The 26,072-nt window shown below is 47.8% G+C and overlaps 1 protein-coding gene across 1 annotated transcript in view; it reads left to right on the forward strand.

Moving 5' to 3' along the window:
- The window catches only part of LOC146196912 (sperm-specific sodium:proton exchanger-like), a 41,887-nt gene extending 16,306 nt beyond the window's left edge, over nucleotides 1–25,581 (forward strand). Inside the window, exons 6-15 of the mRNA XM_084597092.1 lie at nucleotides 3,512–3,724; nucleotides 4,660–4,842; nucleotides 8,695–8,859; nucleotides 9,890–10,015; nucleotides 14,997–15,092; nucleotides 15,662–15,841; nucleotides 16,202–16,339; nucleotides 17,290–17,487; nucleotides 19,812–19,976; nucleotides 25,546–25,581. Of these exons, the coding sequence (XP_084453218.1) occupies nucleotides 3,512–3,724; nucleotides 4,660–4,842; nucleotides 8,695–8,859; nucleotides 9,890–10,015; nucleotides 14,997–15,092; nucleotides 15,662–15,841; nucleotides 16,202–16,339; nucleotides 17,290–17,487; nucleotides 19,812–19,976; nucleotides 25,546–25,581 (1,500 nt within the window). The remainder of the gene's footprint in view (nucleotides 1–3,511; nucleotides 3,725–4,659; nucleotides 4,843–8,694; nucleotides 8,860–9,889; nucleotides 10,016–14,996; nucleotides 15,093–15,661; nucleotides 15,842–16,201; nucleotides 16,340–17,289; nucleotides 17,488–19,811; nucleotides 19,977–25,545) is intronic.
- The last annotated feature ends 491 nt before the right edge of the window (nucleotides 25,582–26,072 follow it).

The following is a 26,072-nucleotide window of genomic DNA, read 5'->3' on the forward strand; positions in this document are numbered from 1 at the left end:
TATAGAACGCCGGTGAACTTTGATGCGTTTAATAGAATTCTGGTTGTGTTCAATAAGGGGAGCGCCATGTACCGTCACGACTGTTCATGACGTCACCATGCGATTATAGAACGCCAGTGAACTTTGATGAGTTTAATAGAATGCTGGTTGTGTTCAATAAGGGGAGCGCCATGTACCGTCACGACTGTTCATGACGTCACCACGTGATTATCCCCAAAACTAGAAAATCTAAGACCTATTTCTCTAACGTCATGAATGGGGAAATTGATGGAGCATGTAGTACAGACATGACTGAAGCGCTTTATGGAGAAAAACGACCTGTGGCCGCACGAGATGGTCGGCTTCCAACCGGGTTTGAGCACGCAGGACGTGATGCTCCGACTCAAATACGACATAATCGACTCGCGTTCTAGAGACGCCAAAGTGATTCTCGGCCTGGACTTGACAAAGGCTTTTGATAAAGTTAAACACGACGCGATTCTCCCCGGTCTCCAAGAAATAATATAATAATAATATTAATTGGTTCACAGGAAGGGAAAGGCGCAGTATCTGTCACACTTGTGTCTGTGGACACCTGAACCGCGCCGTAAGGGAAGGAGGGTGGGAGTTAAAGTAGAAAGAGAGAAAGGGGAGCCGTAGTGGAGGGCTACGGAGTAATTTCGACCACCTAGGAATCTTTAACGTGCGCCGACATCGCACAGCACACGGACGCCTCTTCGTTTCGCCTCCATCGAAACGCAGCCGCCGAGGTCGGGTTCGAACCCGGGTATTCCGGACAATAGTCGGGCGTCTTACCACTGTACCACCCCGGCGGGGCTCCAAGAAATCGGAGTAGGTGCACTAATATACGAGTACATCAAGGACTTTTTGTCAAACAGAACTGCCTGCATGAAGTTTCAAGACATTCAGTCCCCCTCAGTGAAGTTAGGGAGCGGGGGCACGCCGCAGGGCTCGGTTCTCTCCTCGTTCCTTTTCAACGTGGCGATGAAGGGCCTCCCAGAAGCTCTGAGGAGCATAAAGGGGCTAAATTTCAGTATTTATGCGGATGGCATCATTCTCTGGATTAACCAGGGTAGTGATGCGAGCATTGAGGAGCGCCTGCAGGCTTCGGCAAACACTGTCGTAGACTACGCTGCCAGTATAGGGGTCTATCATGCTCGCCGCAAAAACCGGAATTATTCATCTATAACCCAAAGTCACTCCGATGCAAGCGCAGCTGGGAATTTGACATTAAAGTAGAAGGAAAACCAGTTCCAAAGGTAGATCAAATCCGAATATTCGGACTATTCATTCAGGAGAATGGATATAATGATGGAACAATCAAAAAGCTGGGATTCGCCACGCAAGCCATTGGCATATTTAGAAGAATCGCGTTGGAAGGACGAGGCCTGAAGGAAAGAAGCTTGCTTAAACTGACCCATGCTTACGTAATAAGTCGCGTGAGCTATGCCACGCCGTTCTTAAATATCAGGTCGGAGGAGAAGAAGAGGTTAGACTCTCTCATTCGACGGTGCATAAAGAGGGCCCTGGGCTTACCAATTACCACATCCACAGAGAAGCTCCTTTCTATGGGAGTGCACAATAGCTGGGACGAAATAGCGGAGGCTGTCAGAGTTTTGCAGCTGGAAAGATTAAGTCGAACGACCACGGGCAGAACTATACTCGAAATGGTAGGCCTGCAGACAGATATGGGACTACGAAAAAAAATCAAGTATCCCACATGACTGCCGAGAAAATATAATTCCCCCCCTCCCTCGTAACGTGCATCCCATATTCAAAACAGAGGAGGGAGAACAGAGCAGAAGCACTCATCAGACGCTTCGATTCGATGGACAGCAAGTCGGTTGCGTACATGGATGCGGCAAGTGGCGAAATAGAGGCGGCGGTCGCCTCGGTGGTCGACGGCCGAGGTACCCCGGTATCAGCCGCCACCATTAGAATCCGTAACGCTGAAATGGCTGAAGAAGTTGCAATAGCGCTCGCTTGCGTCGGAACGTAAGCCAATTTCATAATCAGCGATAGCAAAACGGCTATTTGGAATTTTGGAAAGGGTAGGGTCTCGCCGGAAGTGGCAAGGATTCTGGCCAGTAGACGACTAAACAGTAAAATTCGCCTAATTTGGACCCCTGCACACGTGTCCATTCCTGGCAACGAAGCGGCCCACGAGTTAGCCCGAACTCTCTACTTCCGGGTAACTGTGGAGCCGCCCGACAGCCGGAACATGGACGAGCGTCTGCAAAATTACACGGAGATTCTCGAAAATTACATGTTAAGCAGGAGACTGGTGCCACCACCGGTTAAAGCCTCAACAATAGGGAGGCAGTCGTATTGCGGCGCAGAATGCAAGCTGGGAACTTCGCAAACCCGGTCTGGGCGGTCTGTGCATATTATGTCCAGATGGACGATAGAAAAAGCGATAAGTGCAAGCACTGTGGGGAGAGAGGGACCCTCGACCACATAATCTGGGAATGTGCTAGCTCCCCAGGGGCTAAAGCAAATATAAATTGTAGAGAAGCCTGGGAAGCCCTGCTGCAGAACGAGGTCCTGCTTCACAGCAACAAGCCATCCGCCTGGCGGAAGAAGCTGCGAAGAGCCAAGACCTTTTTGCCTGCTTCTAATCGCGGAGGTCCCGGCTTCCGTCCCTTAGGCTTGCGTGCCGGGAGCGGGGACTAGGAGGCCTTCTTATCTGGTGGAATAATTAAGCTGTTATCACATCACATGCATAGACGAAGCTGACCCGCACCGCACCGTCCATCTGGCGGAAGAGGCCGCAACAAGCCAAGGGCTAACGGCCAGCCTCTAATCCGCGGGCGCACGACTCCCTGTCTTCCCCGGCACGGTTGCCGGGGGAGAGGACGCCTATTTCCGATGGAAATAAAAGTTGTGCAACCAACCAACCAATGCATATACGAAGCTGACCCCGCCGGGCGTCCGATCCAGGCGTCCGTGCGGCGCCTTTCATTTGCCACTTCCTCGAACGCCACACCACATAGAAAACAGAAGACCCAGATGTGTAGGAGGCGTTAGTAAAGCAGGCATCAGCGGTATTTCAAACTAATTTGCAGAATAGAGAAGGTGCAGTATCTGTAGTATCTGTCACAATTTCCGCGGACACTAAAAAAAAACTAATTTATTTAGAGGCAGGGAAAGGCACGGTAACTGTCTCACTTGTTTTCTGTGGACACCGCAACCGCGCCGTAAGGGAAGGGAGGAAGATGGGAGTGAAAGTGGAAAGAGAGAAAGAGGAGCCATAGTGGAAAGCTACGGAATAATTTCGACCACCTGGGGATCTTTAACGTGCGATGTCAGCGCATTTACCACGCTGTAAAGGAAGGGAGGAAGGTGGTAGTGAAAGAAGAGAGGGAAATAGAGGTGCCGTAGTGGAGGGCTATGATCCACCGCTCTATAATGGCTTTCGCCTCATCGCACTTTAGTGGTCCAAAGTGCCCTCTAGAACTTTTCTGTACGAGGCGACCTGCAATCGCACTCCTCTGCAAATCACGTGTCGCAGGTTTTCGTCTACGGCCAACGGTTTGTGCGCATTGACCAAGACAACCTTCTGGACCTTTTGCTGGTCGTCGTGTGTGGCGTCCTCTACGGACTGCAGGTGGCGTTCGTGATGCTGGACCTTGGCTTCGACAGCGAGACCATACGCTTGGCGCTGGCCATGCTGTTTGTCGGCACCATATTACTGCGTCTCGTGCACTTCACACCGTACGCCGAGGTAAGTGCTCGGCGCAACACATAGACTTGTGCAACCTCAGTTCTACACGGTAGTTAAAACCCAGGAGGAAGTAATGGCACGGTAAATATTGCCGCGAACTATTCAAATGTCTATTTGTTCTTTTTCGGCAGCCGCCGGCATGTAGCCTTATCACTCTGATTCGAACGCACGGGTCAAGTCTGTATTCTTTTATTGTTCATGTTCGTTGTCGCAAAACGCAGCCTTACCAGTTCTTTTTTTTTTTTTTTGCGGCAGATGATTTGATGTATATCTCAAAAGATTCCAGCCACGCACGAGTGCTTCTACTCCGTCTTTATACCAACACTCTGCTGTGCCCGGCAGCACTAAAACATTTTAATCCCTCCTTCACGGGCAGTTGTCCGCACTGTGCGGAGAAGTCTTCGGACATCTACCACATGGTGTGGGCTTGCCCATCCAACCCAGCTATTCCTCCTCACCCCAACCCCACTCGGGAGGACTGGGAGGCGACCCTGCTCGGCTGCTATGACCTGCAGGCCCAAAAGGCCTTGGTCGAGCGCGCCCGGGCAGCGGCCGACGCCACTGGGGTCCCGTACTAGGGACCCCACCCAGTATCTGTAAGGGCTGGATGTTCATAGATCCGGCCGATGCATACATCTACCCCTTTTTGATTCAATAAACGTTTGTCACCACCACCACCTACAATGTCCCAGGGTATACTAGTCATTATTCACGATTTTATCTAGATCTTTCTTCGACGCCTTTAAATTTAGCGCTGACGAGGGAAACTGCAATCTTAGTTCGACGACCGCCCAGTACGATTGTTGCTATCGCCGCCGCCGATTGCTTATTACTTTTGCCGGCGCAAGTCAGCCCAATAAAGAGTTTATTCAGTGCACTCCCAGACTCTTCATTTGTTGTCGTCGGCCTTGTCACCACCATGTGACAATATGCAGGAGCTCGTACGGTGGGGGATCGGTCAGGTTCACAGGTACATGGACTCAATCATCTACACTGCTTACGAGACTGGTCTGGCTCTCATCAAGGGTGAGGAAGACGTCCGTGAGAACATTTGGAAGACGGTCGATGAATTCATGGCCGATCAGATACGGATCCACGCCGGCGAAAACCGCCTCGAGGTACGTCTTTCCCGTGCGTCGAACGGCTCGTCACAAAGCAACGTAGATGCATACTTGCCGAAGCATTTATTCGCCGCCTTCTTATTCCCCAGCTTAATCATCATCATCAGTAGCGGTAGCACCAGCCAGGGAATTCTCCTTTCTTACAAAATGTGGCGCCCTCTGGGAGTGGTTGAAAATTCGTCTGCTACTGGTTGAAAACGTCCTTGGGAGACGCAGTCACCTGCGAAATGGCGATGTGTGTTCTTAGGATGCCTCGATGTCAGCTGTGTTCTTGATGTAGCTTAAGGTGAATTAGTAGTAGCCACATGTATAGTGTGTACTACACACATGATTACCTAATCAAACATTGCGACCATGTGGTTGTCCCGATTACATAACGACGATTTGTCGAGACCGTTGTTTTTTTTTTTCTGGACACCGTTTACGCAACCGGGTTCCGATGAGACAATAAGGTTTTCGCCTTAGAAGGCCTCCTTCTCAGTTGTGTCCAGTGGGTCATGTCGGCTGGCCACCGTGTAATACCAGAAAGCAGCTTCGGCCACTTAATAGCAACGTAGGATATGGACGACGCTTTCAGTTAGCAAGGTGAGGCCGCTGGTGCGTGCTGCGAGCTCTGGGTTTGCTGAGTACTGGTTTTGTTCTCTCCCCTTGAACACATTCATCTGCGCAACGATGTCACTCAGCGTTTGTACTTAAATCCAAACTCCTCTCTTTTCTTGTACTTGTACTGTGTGTGTTAAAGAAAGTTAGAGGTGTTTGTTAAAACGCTAAGAGTATCGCCCCTTTTTCTACACGGGTTCTTATCATGGCCACCCCTTTACTTTCTCTGTTTGCTTATTTCCTTTTGTTAGGTTGGGCCTTCGGCCAGAGGGGAACCCTCTGCTAAAGTAGACCTAAAGTCAGTGGTTGTCACGGTGAGGGTTCTATTGAGGACTCGGACATCGAGACGTGGTCGCCGATGCAAAGACAAGCCGAGGGCAATAAAACCGTACAACGGCTCTTATGTGGCAGAAGTAAAAATTAGACAAGGCTTTTGAGGAAAATTCGCCATATCAAGGAATGAAGTGAGATCGCATGCGTGCACTTAGGGGGAAAGAAGGAAATTCGTCCCATATTTTTTCCTGCTAGCCAGACGAAATTAAAGGAGCGCTACCATGTATTGTCTCCCCTTCCCTATAAGGAAAGTTCTGCGCTTAAATTAGTTACTATATAGGCTTTGGCATTAATATGCGCGACACATCTCAATGGTGCACATGGCCCCGCCCATGCACAAGACTCTGGTATAGTGCGCATGCGGTCGCGTCTTGCAAGTCACGTGAAGGTCAACTGGCCACGCCGCCTCCTGGCGCATTCCTTGCAGGACTTTTGCTGTATACGGCAGCCGTCAGAGAAAGGCTTCAGCCGTTTGTGTTGCAAGCTTGCAGGCCAAATTACCGTGAACGAGTACTGTATTTTTCGTGAATTTCTAACTGCTAATTTCTGGTATGTTAGTTGACGAACTTCAAGTAGGTGATACAAAGGATGCAGGCGAGCGACGTGCTGTCCAGTGTGTTTGCCTTGCGGTCGCCTCGTGGAATCCGCACGCGATCCGACAACTGTTCTAATTCTTTACAGGAAACGTGCAGCTGATTCATGCGAAAACATTATATCGCTCATCGGCAATGAAACTGGCGTAGTACAGAAACCCGGTGACGTCACAGCCACGTGATCTTGCTCGGGAATTTCAAACACTCCACAGCGCTGTCAAAGCGCGTGGAATTAAAGTGATTAAAATCTCACATCACTCTACGAATTAAAGAACACCGCATGTCTCATAATTTAACTTTAGAACGTAATTGACCTCGCTTGAAGAAAAACTTACGTTATAGAAAGGATTCGAACCCATGACACTTGGGCTGCGAGCCGACAAGCAATAGAGTAGACCACGTTTTGAATAGCTAGGGAACGAGCGAGGGTTAATGTGTATGTCTTGCGGTCAGTGAACGTCGCAGCAGTACTCACGATGCGACATTAATACTTTCGCATTTAAACTAGAACTGGCCCGGCCACACCAAAACGCGAGCAGATGAGAGGCGCACTTTCCAACAACTGCGGCATCGGCCACAGAGACAAAATGGTTGATAAGGTGCACAGTGTACACGCGGTTACGGTGCTCGATCGCTTATAGTTGCACGTACAGTCGCCCATACAGTTAACACGAATGACCGAAAGAGTGGCTTAGATTGCCGACAGCGCCGCGAAGCGTTAGTCATCGGGTGCGAGAAAATGCCTCTCGGTACGTTTACGGCGGCTGACGATAGCTGGTGCGCGGTTCGCTCTTCACTTAAAGCCCCTTTATATTCACTGATTTTTCGACTATGCCTTATTGCTGCATCGAAAGTAGGCGTTTCTCCGCTTTTTGCTCGTTAATGCGGCCTCACACGACCGGACAACACTTTGCAGTTTTCTTATGGCGCATTCGGTTGGGGAGACGAGAGCAGAGGCGCCGAGCAGTACAGAGCAGTACAGGAGCACGCCTAGCAAGGGTGTAACTGTCCTCCCACGGGAACGCTCTCTGCGTGTCGAGAGCAGAGCGCCACGAGACCATGTGACCGCACTTTTCTCCCCAGCATTCTCCGCCTGCCCGCAGCGGCGGCAGTTGCAACTCGAGGAGAGGCCAACGCTCCGTGTCGAACCGCTTGCTTTGTATGCCTTTGTTCTCACAGCGCGGCGATTACCTTCCTTTGGTCCTTTCGACGCCAGAAGCGACTCTCAAACATGCATACTGCACTTGAGCTACCTGAGCAATGCTTTCCGCTGAGCGCCGATGCTTTGAAGCCACCATTTTGAGCGTCGCCGACTCAAGATAGAGAGAAAAAAAAAGATGGCGCGGGTATGACGCTTTATGCCACGTGACTTCCTCTACTCTCGCTTTAGACGAGGGAGCAGCCGGGAGTGCACTCGGATGCCTCAGCGGAAGAAAAAGCCTCATCCTCTACCATTGGAAGCCAGTGGTTCTACTCCTGCTCTCCCACCGGAGGGCGCCCGCTTGTATGAGAGCACTTTCGAAGTGCTCTCGAGTGCACCTGCTCTCCCACTCGAATTCACCATTACTCTGGGAACCTTACACTATGCGCTAATTAGCTGCCGCAGCTTGTGGACCTATCGGGAAGTACGGGACATAATTTCATGCGACAGTTTTATAACCGTCTACTCTAGAGCAATGTTGCCTTGCTGCTTGTTTTTTTTTCCTTCCTTGATTACGACACAATACGGGTGACTTCCTATGGAATTCATTTGGAAACGCATGGCACTGACCAGAACATTTATTTGTTAGATCCGCAGCATTCGCACGATACTCGCGAGACGCGCCAGCTGCAGAAGCATAGCGCGCAATTTCCGGTGCACAAGACAAGAAAGCTGCAACGCGTTTCCTGGGCATGCGAGTTCACATAGGCGAGCAAAATCAAGGAGAAACGAGTACGTAACGAGGGCGCTGTCTGCGCTGCGATCTGGCACAGTCGAAAAAGCAGTCAAAGCAATTTGCGCACCAACTATCGTCAGACGCCGTAAACGTATCGAGAGCGTTATCTCGCACCCGATGACTATCGCTTAGCGGCGCTGGCAGCGGTCCAAGCCACGCTTTCCGTCGTTCGTGTTAAGCCTGTGGCCGGATGTACAAGGAATGATATATATGCTTGGGCATCCCAAAGCAACTCAAGCTACGAGAGACGCCGTAGTGGCGGCCTCCGGAAATTTCGGCCACCTACGCCGGGATTCGAGTGCAATCCAACGGTAGGCATCTTGGGGTGCCTTTCCCTACTCGTCGTATACGAAATCGCGTTAAGCTTTGCAAATTTCTCTCGGCAGCTTCTGCGCCAGGTGGTGGAGGTGCACAGCAAGTATCCCGGTGTGACGGTGGCCTTCAAGAGCCGCCAGGCCTGTCAGGCCATCCTCAACGATGTGCGACGGCACATCGACGAGCTGCTGCACAAAGGGGCCATGGACACCGGCGAGCACAGGAAGATGATTACGGCAAGCGTCTTCACACCTCAGCTCCCACCGCAGAATAGCAAGAAGCTTTAACGCACAACACGCCCGTGCGCTACTTCGCTATTTTCACCGTTGTGCCCTTTCAGGATTGTGATCTTACTAAATGCAGCACAGTTCAGTCGTGTCCGACTCTTCGTGACCCTATGGACCATATCACGCCACGCTTTCCGGTCTCTCACTGTCTTGCTAACATCACATAACATCATCTGCAGTGCTTCGAGGATGCCATCTAACCATCGCGTCCGCTGCCTACCCCTTCTCCGGTGACCCTCAACCTTTCCCGACATCAATTCTTTCTCCAGCGACTCCTCTCTTCTCACCAGATGACCAAAGTAGCTGAGCACCACAATTCAAACGCGTCAGTTTTTCGGCAAATGCAGCACACACACACACACACACACACACACACACACACACACACACACACACACACACACACACACACACACACACACACACACACACACACACACACACACACACACACACACACACACACACACGCACGCACGCACACGCACACGCACACGCACACGCACACACACTCACTCACTCGCACACAAACAAATGCCGCGAGGTCCATAAGCGATATTACCTTCGTTCAGTATCTGTGACAATTCACGCAGTATTAAATCGCAACGTCCGCTTAGCATGTCGAGGAGTAGCTAGAGAAGAAAGTGTAGAAAAAGCCAGAGTGCAGTGCAGTGGTATTCAGAGAAAAAAAGTGATTCTAAGGCATCAAACTGTCTCGCCACGCTTAGTGCGCGTGTTTGTTGCCGCATCTGGGGCCAACAGCGACGCGTTTTTTGCGCCCTACAAACTGTTCAATGTGTCGCCTACTGCGCAACCCGAGTTGTCCATATTGCCCCACGTACAACCGAACCAAGAGCAGTTTCTATATTACCTTTAGATTTTTTTTTTTTATTGATGCCCTATCTCTAGCTGCATTTTTTTTTTTTTTTTTCATCAGAATCGTAATATAACACTACTGCACTCCAACCTCCTCGCGCAGGCCGCCCAAGAGGCGATGCAGCAGGTGATGTTCGCTCCGTGCAGCTTCCCAAGCGGCTACAAGCCCATCGCTGTGCTGCGTTCCGTGCCTTGGATGGGCACCGACCAGCTCAGGCAGTTCCTCGCGGTACGTACCGACGCTGCATGGGGCCCTATCATGTGGTGTGTGAGTTAGTCAAAAAGCCAGAGGTATTCGCCGAGACTATGGCACAGATTTGCGCATGCTAGCTATGACTGCGTGGATAAGGCAACTGCAGTGTTCTCCTACCCGAATATGCTGCACACTTTGGACTGCAATGTTATAATTGACTGAATGGCTCCAAGGTCGGCGGGTTTAATTTTACCGCTGATTTTAGTACCTGGTTCGTTTTTTCAAGCTGCATTCATCCAATATGTGCCGCAAAAATACTGCAGCCGAGCGCACTTATAGCGGCCGCACTAATTGCAAAAAATTGTTGAGTCACCGTCAAAATATGTACTAGGACTATGGTAATGTCAGGTCTCGGATAAAACAAACCATGGCCGCGTCATTCGGTTATAACGAACGAGGAGACCACCAAGATCGCCACCGCTGTCGAAAGACGCGCGCTTCCCGCCATTGAGGACGAAAAAAAGCATCTTCCAAGTGCCCTGACCCCCTCCCAAAACTCCCTAAAAAAGGGTCGACCCACCCATAAAACAGACTATGAAGTCAGTCGGTGTGTTCGTGCACCCCTGTTAGATAAAGCGTCTAATGTGGAAGTGAAGAGTGGTAGCGCGAGAAAGGGCCAGCGTTGAAAAGGAAACTATACTGCGCACGGCCGGTAATAGAGCACCATCACCAATTTGAGGTCTGAGTTATAGTCACGAGGTATTATTTGCTGAGCCACCAAGTCTAGGACGTGCGTCGATGGCCGCGTCGGATCTTCGCCTTCTACGCTATAGTGCCGCGTGGCGGCACCACGCAGACAGAGGGTCGTCCAGTCTAGTGAAAACACTGGGCACTATCTTCAAAGCGATATTGAGTCCGATATTCAATATTTCATGAAATAAATATTATCTGAGAGTGAATCTGCTTCTGCTTCCAATAGTATATCATTTCGTCGGCCGGGTCGGATGCAAAGGCGCTTTGAATAGAGCAGCCGGTGTTCGCACTAAGAAAGGGCGACTCTGTACATCCTGCGCAGACATGACCTATGATGCTTGCTTGTCAAGAATGGAAGATGTAGATGACGACCCAGCCAACCCACCGCCAGATGTCGTGAAACTGTCAATTGCTGTCGTTATTGATCGTAAAACAGCTGATTCTAAGAAAATGTCTCGGCCAGGAGTATATGATCATGCTGGAGAGCTTAGAAAGCAGCTTCATAATGTCTGTTTTGCAGAAACAGACGTTCGTTTAAAGAAATGGGTGCTAGTTTTGTCGAACTTTGCCTTTTTTTTCTTTTTTTTTTTTTGGGGGGGGGGGATAAAATAGGGCAGGTCCCTTACAAAAATGCATGTAGGGTTTCTATAGAAATTCGAAAGCGTTGTGTCAATACACGCTGTTGAAAGTCTGTCGATAATCGGCAACATCTTGGATGATGCAGTGTTGACCTCTTGTTGAGCGCTTATGAAATAGTGGCCCATGTGTTTCTTAAGAGCGCTTTTGGAATTCGCGCAACTGAAATTCTGTTGATTTCAGGCTCAAATGATTCAGAAACTCTGCATGTGACGCTTTTTTATTTTCTGCTACCTTTCCACTCCTGAACAACAGAAAATAGTACACGACCATCGGTTTGCCAGGAGCAGACACGAGGTGAATTTCATTAATGCAAAAGTAGTACAGTACATCTCCTAGCTGCGATAAGTCACCACATTCTATGTTCTGCCCGACCAATCAACAATCCTGTCTGATCAGTGCTGGTTAATGATAAGCATAGTGAGGCATAAAAGAACAAAACAGATCTTGATCTTTTAAGCTCCATTATACTTACTCACTCATTAACCTACACTAAACTGACTAAATTGTTGATTGGTCGAGCAGAACATAGAATGTGTTGACTGACCGCAGCAAGGATATGTGCTGTGCTACTTTTGCATTAATGTAAACCACCTCGTGCCTGCTCCTGGCTAACCGTTGATCACGCAGCATTTTCTGTTAATCCGCAGCGGAAAGGGAACACAGAATAAAAAATGCGCGTTAATGAGAAAGAAAAATTATGCATCTTTGGTGAACCCATAACATGAGCTGGGTTGTTTATTTGCTTTATTTCAATTCATGTGCAAGGTATGACGCCAGGCTGTTCTTTGCGTAAAACGCTGATACGTCCGGGAACTCCTCGCATGTGATGCTGAAATAAACAATATAAATCATAATTAAGCTGCGGTATATACTAACCTAAAAATAGAGCAAAGGCATTTGTGCACTGCTCCACGTCATAGCTCAAGAAATTTCTTGTCTAAAATGAGTTGTCACTGTCTTTCACTGCTTAGACGGCATCGACCGCCGCCTCCACAGCTCGGCAGCACTACCACACCGTTCATTTCTCCCTGATAAACAATATATGCTGCCGTCAAAGATCCCATTGTGAATATAAATAGCAAAGCGCAGGTCACAAGCTTTACTACCCAGAAAACTTGAAGCAAAATTACGAACTGTAGGCACTAAAATGAGTGGAAACAAAAACAAACACTGCAAAAATGGCGGAGCTGCACAGATTCAATAATCCACAATGTGTGACAGAGGCATATTATGATCTCGATAATGTGTCCGTCTCAGCGCGAGTAGCGTATCGAAAGAGTACAGCACTGTGCCGAACAATCCGTCAAAAACGGTCACCGGTTAAAAAAAAGAAAGAAAATGTCGCCATTCCAGCTGGCGTTCCATCGGCCCCAGCGTCCGCGTAGAGACAAGCCTCGTTCTCTCTCTCTCCCCCTCCTTTTTTTTCCGACGAGGCTGGTTTGTCTGCTAGAAATATTTACATGCGGGCTTCACCTTGTAACACACACTGTACAAGACTGGCACAAACACGAACAGGAAAAAGTAAAACACTCACCAAAGTGCAGACGCTCCCTCCGCCCGCGCCGGCTTTTCGCTTAGAATCCAAAATGCCTGCGACTGTTGAACTTCTTAAACACGTCCTCCTTGCGCAGAAGCTGCCGCCCAAGAGCGGAGTCCTCCGAAGACTTAAATTCGTACGTTCGCGCTCCAATTTGAACAAAACGATCTTCGTGATAATCACCAGCGAAAAACCTACATACGGTGCTTCGTTCACAGTGCAAGATGCGACCACGGTGGCGGGAAAACGCCAACTGAACTGGCACATCGCCGCACTCAGCGTACCCGCGTCTGCGTGCAAAGAAAACGGGGCGCAGAAGAACAGCTTCGGTGAAAAGCCGCCACCCCCACTGCGCGACTGCTGAAGCCAAGGTCATCTCCGTGAAAACAAACCACGGAGAAGGCACAGAGCGGAGACCAAGCGGGAGCAACCCCTCCTCCCTCCCCCCTTTTTCCCCCCAGCCGACAGGAAGCGACCCTCGACCTCTCCGGACATGCTGGCGCCGTTTGCGGGGCACGGGGGAAGTGGGATGCGGACAGAAGCAAGGCGGCGGCCGAATGCGTCCTTGAAAAGAAGAGTCGCCGTTAGAAGACGCATGCAATCTTGTTTTTTTCTTCTTTTTTTTTTCATACGCGAATGTTTTTGTTATGCGTGTTAACTCTATAGCATCCGTGGGATCAATCGGTGATTATTAGAACCCCTCAATGTTTAAAGTGACTTCATTTTAGCATGGTGTCCACTTTAAGAAAGGAAAGAAAAGAAAAAATTACAGTAAAACTCTCCAAAGACATAGAGCGGTGGAGGATTCCAATACAGACTGCACCTCATTTTGCGGCAATAAGCTACGGGCAAAAATACCTATGCTTGGGCAGAATGTCAGACCCTGAAGCATATATATAGTGAACTTTGGAACTGGTTTAAAAAAGCTCTGTCCTGCCCTACATGGTAGGTTCAATCTAGGATCCTGTTTGTTAGTATGATGACTCACTGAACTTGTTTTATGATAAATATAAAATATGTCCTACCACTAAAGTTACCTTCTGCGACATACAGAAGCTGATCCATTACGGATTCTGATTGACATTCAACGATGTATTTGCATTATTAGTGGAGGCTTTGCCATCATGAAGTTTTTAGGGCATATTTTCACTGTGTTGCGAAGCTTGAGCTAAGTGTGCACCGTTAATATGTACTTTTATATAACATGAACGAGCACGCAACTGCATGCTGCTCTTATATTTCCCTTTGCAGAATGTGGCCAATAGTTGATTACAAGTGAGACCAAAAATTCATAACGAAATTGTCACATCATGCTCTTATCATTTGTGCCTAAAACTACTTAAAAACATGGGTCAGCATGAACAGTACACGCTAATTGTTCGTGAACGTTGAAAACTGACAACAAAAAGCACATAGAAAAAATTGCACAAAAAGTCTATTGGGTAGAACACAATGAAAATTCTGTTGGCCCTGTAAAGATTGCATTCAGCTGGGGTTGAATGTCTATCGAAATTCAATAAATTCAAAAGGCGGTCAATAGTCCAACAATAGAGTTTCAAAACTCATTTTTGTAAGGGGTCCCCTAACTACGAACTTCGTATACAACGAAAGGAATCAGTGTAGCTGTCAGGTTTCTTATAAGTGAGCTCTACTGTATTCAAATTTTGTCTGTCTTCTATATACCTCTCGTCCGCATCACTGGCTCACGCAAATCCTCTCTATCGTTGCGAGGCACAATGATAAAGAAGTCGAACCGGGGATTAGGGCGTTATACACCGACATTCAAACGCTGCTTTTGCGTCTCTTTTGTGAAATTGATTGATTGATTGATTGATTGATTGATTGATTGATTGATTGATTGATTGATTGATTGATTGATTGATTGATTGATTGATTGATTGATTGATTGATTGAAACAATTAGAACTAGCTGACGCCAGTGCTTAGCTTTTAGCAAGCCTTGCTCACCGTGGATAAATTGTGTTCTATAATAATTACAAAACGGAACTTTTCCAGCCCGTTCGACATCTGATTATAGCAATTATAGCGTTAACCGAGGGTGCAGTTTCATCGCTTCCGCTCTGCGCAGATGAGCATCCGTCCAGTTTCTTTTGAGCCCGGTGCGGAGATTCTACCCGAGTACGAGGACACGCACATTGTCGTCACCACTTCAGGGATCGTGAAGGTGAGCATGCACGCAGTGATAGTCGTCACTTGTATATGCCGCTTTCAGAGTGTACCATTATGATGACGGCAGTCGTTATGCCAGAAGCCATATAGAGCGCTGATTCGTCTGTCTGTGAGCTGATTCCTAATAAAATAACAGCATGAAGAACGTGCGACGACGACGCAAGCTGGCTTTGTCTTACGAACGATAAAAAGTTGTCTTTCTCCTCAATGGTGTCTGGACGCCACAGTTGTAAGCTATCTAACGTGTTGAACTTTGCATGGCTTCGTGCGCGATACTCTCTGCCACCAGTAGCAAATTAAGTCTTATGCGGGCTCGAGCACCACGCGAGAAATAATCGTGACATTACAGAAGCGTGACTGCCTTTCACGGATTGCAACATATGTTGATGGACGCTGAAAAACACCTGTTTCGAAAGTCATTACTCTTGCGCACGTGTAACTGACTTCTTTCTGGAATAGAAATAACACGTCTCGTGAAATAGTGACGCTATTGATCAGAAACCTTGTAGAAAGCGCATAAGAAGAGGGGCAAACAAAAAAAGCGGAAGTGTGTTTCTCCCACAGGTGTGCGGCGAAGTGACCGACAACGCGCACGGGGCACTTCCCAACTCGGCCTCGTTTATGTACTTCTACAGCGACAGCTACTTTGAGGACTACATCATGGCCCCCGACATCGTGGGCACATTGAGCATCGTCTCGGACGAACCATGCGTCACCACGGTTACCGCAGAGACGGCCGTCAACGTGAGGGGCACTACACCGAGAGTGTCGATAGCACATTGCTGCAATCTATTCTGGCGAACACTAGTACCGCACATATAATTCTATTTATTTTCCTGATATTCCTTCCATCTTGGGCTGACCTCGGTCGTTTACATCCATCTGTGCACTCGTAGGTCAACTGTCGCATGTGCAGATTCGCGTGAATTAGCATATCGCACACTCCATGTCCATGGTACATAATCGAAATTTGATTTCGCGAAATTTTCCCGAACCACCGATCAGTTCGTAATACCGGGAATTCCCTAAAGCCAGTGAACACCGAGATACGCTAGGCAAATGAAAAACAGAATCCTGGAAATTTTGTTACTACGCGAAATGCAGGCTTACCTGATTCCTAAGGAGCGGCTGCTGGAGGCGCTGGAGGTGTTCACGTCGTGGCCTAGCTTCCGCTACCAGCTGTGGTACTTTATCTGCAGCACGCTCAGCACGCCCCTTCTCCAGTCGCAGCCCCAGTACCAGGTAAGGCATGTGTACGTTCTTTGAGCAGTGGTTGACGTCACTGGTGAGCCAGCAGCTATGTCTCACGTTTCAAAAGAATAATTGGCGAGTTTCACTATATATACAGTATGGAATTGGTAAGCACCCTTGGCCTCGCCTTATTGTCAGTTTGTAGCTATAAAGTATTGCAAGAGCACGACATCTCACTCGTACTTAAAATGCAAAGAGAAAGACCGTATATATTTGTACTGTGCAGATACTGGCTCATCCCTTCATAAACTCTGCTGAGCTCCATCCAACCTCTCCTTTTCTATTCAACAAGAAACAGAAAAATAGAGCCCCGGGTAAACCCTTGGTGTCCTATAAATGTATACCTATATAAATGCCCACCCATCAAAAGTACGCAAGTCCGCGGCGCCCGATTTTCGATGGAGACGAAATGCAAGGCACCCGTGTGCTGTGCTTCGTCAGTGCACGTTGAAGAACCCCAGATGGTCGAAATTTCCGGAGCCGTCCAATAAGGTTTCTCTCATAGCCTGAGTCGCTTTAGGAGGTTAAACCCCACAAACCAAATCAAACCGTCAAACGTAGACAAGAGATCAGGCAGGTGGTACCGACAGCCCTCCTCAAGCTGTTAAAGTTGACAGTGTAGAGCAGAAACAATAACACGTTAACTGCGCCTTCAGACATCGTATCAACGGGCTTGGTGCTTAAGGCACAGCACAAGTTGGGGTTCCAGATAACCCCAACTTGTGCTGTGCCTTAAGCACCAAGCCCGTTGATACGATGAAGGAAACTGCACAGCCGGTGTGTTCACATCAAAACAGCTGTTATCTCTGCGTGAGTAGCCGCACATCACCACTGAAGTTAGTGAGCCTAGACAAAGCACACTCTCAGCGGCCGCCCGGTATCGAACAAGAAGGTGTTGTCTTATACATGCGACCGAGTGCATCCACTGCTGTGCTGCGCAGACGTGGCCCACGGAGAAGGTGAACAACCGTCTGGAGCGCATGCAGATGCCCGACTTGATGAACGCCAAGCAGTTCCACGTGAGCCCCGACATCGAGGACCTGCTTCTCATCCAGGGGCGCGCCCTGGACGCCACCACCGAGATGGAGTTCGTGGCGCCGCAGTACATACCACGCACCGTGACCAAGCTCATATTTCCCGTAAGCCACGCGCTACGCCCATGAGAATACTCGCATTCAGAGTTTTTATCGATCATACCAGCTACAAAACTCAGGAACAAAATACTAAGCCGTGTTCGGTAACTATCTCCTGACAGCTAAGAGACACAGACGTCGCCTGTAGTCACTCATGGAGTCAGTATTAGTATGGTGTACTAGAATATTGGTATTAGTGTCACCGTGCAATATTTAAGACGACGACGTCAAAGGCCCGGTTTTCAAAAAAAAAAAAAAAGATCGGTGTCGGTTTGTCACAAGGTGGTTTGGCATTGTTATCGTCAGTGTTGTCCGTGTTGTGAGCGAAAAATCGCTGACCTTCCTCTGCCAAGTGGTATAATGGACATGGCGACATGATCCGGGAATGATTGGTCGGCGGACTGCGTGACGTCACGAGACCACAAGACATGGCCGAGCTCAGGTGGTATAGGGGGAATGTAATCGAGCCTCTAGGACACTTGCATTAAATGTCAGACTTGCTATCCCACGCAGGCACGTTTGTACGGCTTGGTTTTGCGAGGTTTCATATCTCTAGGTCGGGCGGTCTTTCACATAACGTGATAGCTTGCGCCTGTATGGTAAGGAATATGCGAGGCACAAATTGAGAGGTAGCAAACGGTAGCAAAGCGCATGCGCGAAAGAGGATTAATGTCCGTGTGCTGTGCGATGTCAGCGCACATTAAAAATCCCCAGGTGGTCGAAATTACTCCGGAGCCCTTTCCTTCCCCTACGGCGTGGTTCAGGTGTCCACAGAAGCAAGTGTGACAGATACTGCGCCTTTCCCTTCCTGTGAATCAATTATTATTATTATTATTATTATTATTATTATTATTATTATTATTATTATTATTATTATTATTATTATTATTATTATTATTATTATTATTATTATTTATACATCCGCGAACAGAAGCCATAAACGTTGTCGCGTCATACCCTTAAATAAAGGGGGAACTTGAGTAGTCCCTCCAATTTTCCTCTCCGTCCTACCCTCACTTTCGATGCATAAGTACCGGCGGGAGACACTCTTGAATCAACTCAACTTGCAATCTGTCCACTTCCCTATATTCAGTAGTTCCCGAAGAGCAGAAAGTTATTGAGGGGTAGTTGGTTCATTTTTGAGGAAAGTAAGAACTGTGCGAAATAACTAGGGCAAAATATAAGAAACGAAAGACGAAAAATTTGTGCCCGTAGTGTTTATTTTTTTTTTTTATTCCTTCAACTTTTTTCCTGGTCCATATTCCGGAGCCCTCCATTAAGGCGTCTCTGATAGTCTGAGTCGCCTTGGGACGTTAATCCCTATAAACCTTATGCGCAGTTTTAATCTTCCTCAGTTTTGAGCAGTTCATCTGAATGTCACAAGAAGCATAGCAGTCAAGTAATCTGCGCTATTGGGACCAATTAGTGTTTCGGATTTCGACACTGCAGTCTCATAGACCTTTGCATCGGGCCACAACAGCCAAACGATCAATGCGGCGATACCCTGGGAGCACATTTATAACAACTCTGTCCTGCCCCGTATGCAGCACCAGCGCTATCGCGTGGATCTGTGCGTACAGAAGTTTTGAGCAACAGAAGCAAGTGTTTCTTATACCTGTGCAGGGGGTTGCCTCATTTCCACCATACACGGGCTTCCTCTTGGTCCAACTGGTGGAGTCTGTTTCAAACGCGTCTGGACCACAGCACAACACCTGGGCACTTTTGACACTATCTAAAGGGGAGGAAAAACAAGGGGTCATCTCACACACGATAGATTTTGACGAGGTTCAGGATTGCTTCAATTCTTCTGCTGCATGGCAAGAAAGCAAATCGTGTGGTCCGGACACTATAAGAAGGATGGATAGCTTGGCAAGTTGCTAAAATTAGCCTGCGTGATTCTCTTCCTTCGTATTTCGTCTCCTTTCGGGCTCTAGCGCTCACTGCGAAATATTTAAGAGACTGCATAATGTGCGGTACCGACAAAAAAATATAACGGAGCATGGTCCTGGTGTTTGCAATTTTCTAGAGCCTTCCGTAGAGAATATTTGATAGTTATTTGGATCCGCGGCGAGCGCACCAGCGGCACGCGTTTACGTATGTATAAGATGCCTCCTTGTCACGAATGTTTTTTATCGCCGAGACGTGCTCTTTATTATTATGGCCGGGACTTCACAAGAAGATTATGTATACGTAAGAGATCCGGCCCACACCTGTCTTGTTTTTCGCTTTATCGTATTTTTCTCTTCGCGCCAGAATATTATCCCTGCACGAGCACGGACCACGATGCAAACAATGGGTCCTTCTAGAGATGAATCACCAGACGTGTGCAGGGTGAAGTGTACAGCCGCCCCTGCCCGGTGATGGTGATCATCGCCAACCAGCACTACGTGCTGCCTGAGGAAATAGACTGGATGCTCAGGGAGCAACGACGTGGTGAAGAGAACGAGCACGGAGGCCCGGCATTCTATTTCGACGAGATGGCATACCACACCAAGGTGGGTGGTGGCCGCGTAGTCACACATGTGTCAGATCCTTACCGTTGCAGCTTCCCCTCGTACCTTCAACCTTTTTGCTGGTGAATCCATGGCATTTTTTTAGCTTTGTTAAGCTGTGCTGTTGTTGTTTTTTCTCCTTGCATTGATGTCCGTACGCGAGGATCTCTTCGCGGCAAGCAGCATAGTATGTTGCAACCTAAAACTCGATCGTCGTGCACTCCAAAGAGAACGCTGCCCATGCGTCTCATAACAGTGTGGTATACGTACCCATGTAGAGGAGGGCGGTTGCTGTGAAGTATTTTCCATCTGTGCGCTATAGGCTATATTCGTAACTTCTTACGAAGAACCCATGGCTGCCTCTGGTAACGCCATAGAAGATGCCAAAAAGCAATGTCTGCGTTGGCCCTGCCTATCCCGTCTAACTTCTGTATTAGTTGTGCAGCAGTTTTAGTTTATTATTGCACTTTGAGTTGCGTTTTGCACACGGCCATTACAATGGGCAAATTAATATCCATATGTGTGTGCAAAGTACGCAGTATAGGCGGAACACAGAAGAACATCCCTTTTCTGCCTGCCGCAGGCATGGCTCGAAGTGTGGGGTGAAAGCTTATGGTTCGGTGAAAGAATGCCTGTAGATTCCAAGCTCAAGAAGGAGCAGATAATCAAGTTAATTGAAATCTCCGTGTGGGGAAATCAGTTGCTCATCACACAAAAATGATAAACGCAGTGACATAAGACGAGGAAAACACGCATATGTTTAGCGGGCCCATAGCGCTGCAGCTGCAGGCCTGTTTTTTCTGTGTGTCTTAATATACCTTTCGTTCCTCCGTGCTAGCTTGCTTTAAATTTTCAAATCCTGTGACCGGTATACTATAACGGTTCGCAGCGCGCATTTTTGCTTTTGAAAGTTTCTGTGGTGCCCGATCAGTGATCAATAATTTCTACTGACGTGAATATTGCGCCACCCTTAAAGGTAACGTTTTCACCAGCGATAGAGTGCAGGCACTTATTGGGAAATTAAAAACGCCTTTTACCTGCGAATCAATGCACGTAGTGCTTGAAACCCCTAGTTACTCGATGCGCACAAAATTCGGAGTATGTACTCAACTAGTGAAGCTTGAAAATTCTCCAACCATCACTGTACTTCGTCTCACAAGATGTTTGCAGCACTTGGAAAGGCATGACACCCCGGTCCAATCAGGATCACGCGCACTACTATAGGCAATTGTGCTCCTACGCGCCTCTCGCCCCCCTAATTGGCTGGGGGGTCAGTATAGGAGCACAATCCTCTATTATGGTGCGCAGGGGCGAGAGGCGCATAGGAGCACAACTGCAAGGGCTCCTCTGTTTTCGCAGTGCTGCAGATATCTTGTGAGACGAAGTATAATTACTAACCGGGACAGACAGGCTAATCTGTCGAAATGCTATAGCTTTCAATGTACTGGATTGTACTGAGACGTAGAACTAACATCGCCAGCCAGTACCAGCACCCAGCAGCATCTATCGGACCTAGAAAGTATAGCAGTTACGAGTTCTCTTTAAACCAGTAGTCACCTCGCTTGTCAAACGATCGCTGACGAAAAATATTTCTGCCAGATTTGCACACAATTTATGTCAGTCAAAATCGTTGTCTACCGGTCGTACTCTAAAATCAAACTGCAGACCATCGCTGCTACTTTGCATTCATGCTTTGTTGCTAACATGACGTCGTTGGTGCTGAACTGAAGTGTAAAAGAAGTAGCAAACTCGAAATATTCGTATTATGTTATTGAAGAAAACGTATTGGAAGATTACTGGGCGAAACATCTAAAGAACAGCGCAAACACACAAACGCACTAGACAAGAAGAGCGACCCGGCTCCCCATGCAGATCCTCATTTGGCCTTTAGGTCCTCCTAATTATTTTTTTTGTAGAATCATTACAGAAAATATAAGTCAATATTTCACAGTATTCAAAATTTAAATGAGGCGTGTATTCATATAACATGCCTGCTTTTTTCATTCGACTTTTAAGCAGGTGAATAAAGGTATTTACGTTACTACAAGAGTTTTCCAGTCTTTGAGACCTTCAACGTTGACCGGCCTGAGAATCTCGCGTCTCCACTCACAGCAGTGATAAATTACTGAGGCGGCCTTCAGCTATGAGCAGTCATAATCTCTAACTTGTAATTTATTGCTTGTGTCAGAGGTTTGACTGTTTACGCTTCGATTAATAAAACACACAACTAACCACAACAGTAGTTATGACAGAAATCGGTTGCTTTAGGGGTTGTTACGATCTGACTCCTAACTGAAAGTCAGCTAAACCCCCCAACCCCTTCACCGCCAACTGGGACCCGCTGACTTCCAGCTGGTAGGCATCTGGAACCAGATAATGCCAGTTGAGTATCAGCTGGGAACAGCTGAGACCAGTTATAAACACGTAAAACCGTCTGGATTTTTTTTTTTTCGTCTATTTAGGCGAGTACAAAGTTGCGTTTTTGCCGGGCTTAATATGAAGCTTGCTTTGGGATTAAGCGTCGGTCCGCGGACTGCGTATTACGTGTTCACACGTATGACGCATGCTGTCGGCCAGGTCTTCCCCCATTCAAGATCATGCCCCCTATAATTGCAGTCTTGCGTGCCCCAGGTTTCCTCAGGGAATGAGAGACGCGTAGAGCACAATTATCTATTATAGGGTGCACTATCCTGACTGGGCCTATAGGCTCCCTTGCCTTTCCCAGTGCTGCAAACAGGTTGTGAGATGAACTATAATTGATTGTTCGTGCGGCATCCTGACTGGCTCCCTTGCCTTTCACAGTGCTGCAAACAGCCTGTGCGATGAATTGATTGTTCGTGCGGAACGGGGAAGGGGGTCAGTAAGCCTGAGAGGCGCGCGGACAAAAGCTACTATACTCACTCTTGCAAGCTGTTTGCAGCACTGCAAAAGGCCAGGGCACCTCGGTTCAGTCAGGATGATGCGCACTATAATTGGTAATTGTGCTTCTACGCGTCTCTCGCGTCCCAAATTGGTGGAGGTGACAATGGGAGCACAATTATCTATAGTAGTGCTCCGGGGAGACCCGCACGCAAGAGCACAATTATAGTGCGCATGATCCTGAATGGGGCGGGACCGGGCCAACAGCGTGCCTCACATAGTAGTGACGTGTGAACACGTAATACGCGGTCCGTCGTGTGAATCGGCCGAAGCGGCGTACTAGCATCATTGCGCAACGCAGTCCTTTGGCGAGAGGAAATCGTTCGGTTGATCCTCGCCCACTAAATACCGCCCCTTCCGAGCAGATAAATTATTTCACACCAAGCGATAAATCAGCGTTAGCTGCTTCCTGCCGTATTCCGCTCTGCGTCCATTTCCGGCACCGCAACCTTTAGCCATCGGAGACGAAAACTTCTGCCGACGCGATTGCAAGCTACATAAGCTGCAGACGAAAAAAGTAAATAAATAAACTGAGTATATTTTATTATTGTAACTTGAAGAATGTGCCGTACTTACTCGCATATACGACGCGTAACTCCTGTCGTCCCCAGTCGCAACTCTTGGCCGTTTTTTTTTTTTTTTTTTTTTGTTGTTTCGCGTTATGCATCTAATCTTACAAACACGCATCCCTCATCGGCGTAGATCTACGATGACCAACTAACTGTGGTGGTTGAGCTTTAGCGCCAATAAAACTCTTTTATCACCACTTCTCCCTTCGTGTCTTAAATGTTCGGAGCGTTGTCGAGGTAAAACTTTGGGGAACACGTTGGCTCCGCATTTAAAGGGCATGACACGACAGCGGTAAATGAGCCATGAAAAGCTACACTAAACTAGAAAATGCCGATGAATTCAGATCATAGTAAATAAAGCGGTTAATATTGCTTTAACTTCGTTTAATAAAAACGATAAAGCAAAACGAAAAATTCGTATACTAGTAACTTGATGCCTGGCAGCATTTGAATCAGTGTGTTATTCAGATCATAGTAAATGAAGTGGATAACGCTGTTTGGAACCGATGAACACATGGAAAAACGAAGCATCTAATAGATTTTTATGCGTTAATGTATACGTTCAGCTTTCATAGACAAGTGACGCTCGTGGTGGAGCCCGCCGCGGTGGCGCAATGGTTAGAGCGTTCGGCTACTGCGCCCAAGGATGCAGGATCGAATCCCGTCCTCGGCGGCCGCTTTTCGGTAGAGGCGAATAGCAAGGCGCCCGTGTGCTGTGCGATATCAGTGCACGTTAATAGAACCCAAGGTGGTCGAAATTTATGGAGTCCTTCACTACGAAAGCCTGGGTCGTTTTGGGCGTTGAACCCCGTAAACCAAACTCCTGGTAGAAACTGGCATTGAAACCGGCATTGAAACCCGCATTGAAACCGGCACTTAAACATCACGTCTCGCATTCATAGCAGTGGCTAAAATAAAGAAAAAAAAATGTGTAACGGTTTTGCAGCGACATCTTATCGTGGTCGTGCCGCGAGCTTTTTGAAGCGAAAAGCTTCACTATACGAGGCTCAGTGCCGAGCTTCGCGAATGCCGTATTCCGTGACGTCACAGCCAAGGCCAGCTGCGCAGCCCCCTCGCCAAGCTCTGCTAGCGTTGCCTAGCAACGCTTAAGAAGTGTGCGACTCCTCCTCATTAAAAAAAAAAAAATTAGTCTCCATCCGGTAATCGAACCTCCATCCCATTGATCCCCAGCTGATCGCTTTACCGCTTTACCGCTGTCCCAAGCCCCGGGTCATGAAACGTTTCTTCATCATTCCGCTTGTCTACCGTAAGAATGATAGCGGGATTCCGCGATGTGACAGATACTGCGAAACGCGTGCAATTTCAAAGTACCAAAAAGTAAAGTCACTCAATTAGGGTGACGTCAAGAATGTGACGTCACCCATCTGTCGTCAGCTATGAGGACCAAGTGGGAACGAGTGCGCTCCAACGCCGCCGGGCGGCGCTTCTTGCCTTTCGCGAGTAACAGATGCTACGCCTTTCCTGTAAACGAATCATAGAACGCCGGTGAAATTATACGCGCTCGACATGGAATCCAAGGATAGTTCATATGCTGGCGAACGGCGCAGAAGACTGGAGAAATTAACTGCTTCTGATCCCGAGGTCACTGCTTTAAGCTACGTATCCAGGCATAGCAGAACTAAGCCATCTTTAATTTGTGCCAGTGTGCGTGGTTAGATACGAGCGCAAAAAAGGCGCGAGTTTACATATGCTTTCTATACTTCGGTGTTTGTATTTTGTCTAACACGGTAATATGTCATCACGTTGCAACTCAGTACGAAGAAAATGGGTAAGTTCGACGCATTAACGACGTTCTGACGTTGGCAGGACGTCTTAGAAACATCGCCATGGAACACTGCGAATGCGTGTGCTTTCGGCAACTGAATTTTACTGTGCGCAGCAAAAGCCGCTCTTTTACTTGGCGATGTCGAAACAACTAGGCTTGAATTCTTACCCTCATTTTCGTATACTCGTCGGCCGCTTTTGGTCGGTGATGGTGAAAGCATCTTTACTGGACAAATGGGCGTGGCCGTGGGCGCGAAAATAAACTAACGAATGCACTTTTCCTTTTTTTTTTTACGCAGGCATCCTCTGCCAAAAGGTCAACAGAGTCGGTGTGACATATCCGGAGTGCGAAGAGCGAAAGCATACAGTGTGTGTGTGTGTGTGCACAGTGTTCATTGCCTAAACTTTCCAATATTTTCTATTCAGTTTGCATTTTATATTCGCATTTGCTTTTTTCAAAATGCCGGAACCGCGCGATGACCGCCAATGCGCTTCAATAAAAAATAATAAACTCCTGCTTCAGTTTGCTTAGTTACTTTGCTTAGTATAGTTAAAAGGGTATAGACACGAACATTCTCTGTTTCGGGATTTTTCCTTTAGTTGCGATCGACTATAACCCAAAAAGCCGAACCGACATTTTCTGGTGGAATCGGGCAAGTACCCAAACAAATTTGGTGTAAAAAAACTGACGACCGAATGTGATTTTGGCGCGAAATTTGTACTGTAAGCATCAGTCGGTTTAACTGGGAGAAGCATTCTACGGCGCTCATGTAATTGTGCAACACGCGTTGCTTTTCGCTACAGCTTAACCGCATTCCTAACTACA

Source organism: Amblyomma maculatum, chromosome 3 (genome assembly GCF_055883805.1).
Source record: "Amblyomma maculatum isolate TAMU_Amacu chromosome 3, ASM5588380v1, whole genome shotgun sequence".
NCBI lineage: Eukaryota > Metazoa > Arthropoda > Arachnida > Ixodida > Ixodidae > Amblyomma > Amblyomma maculatum.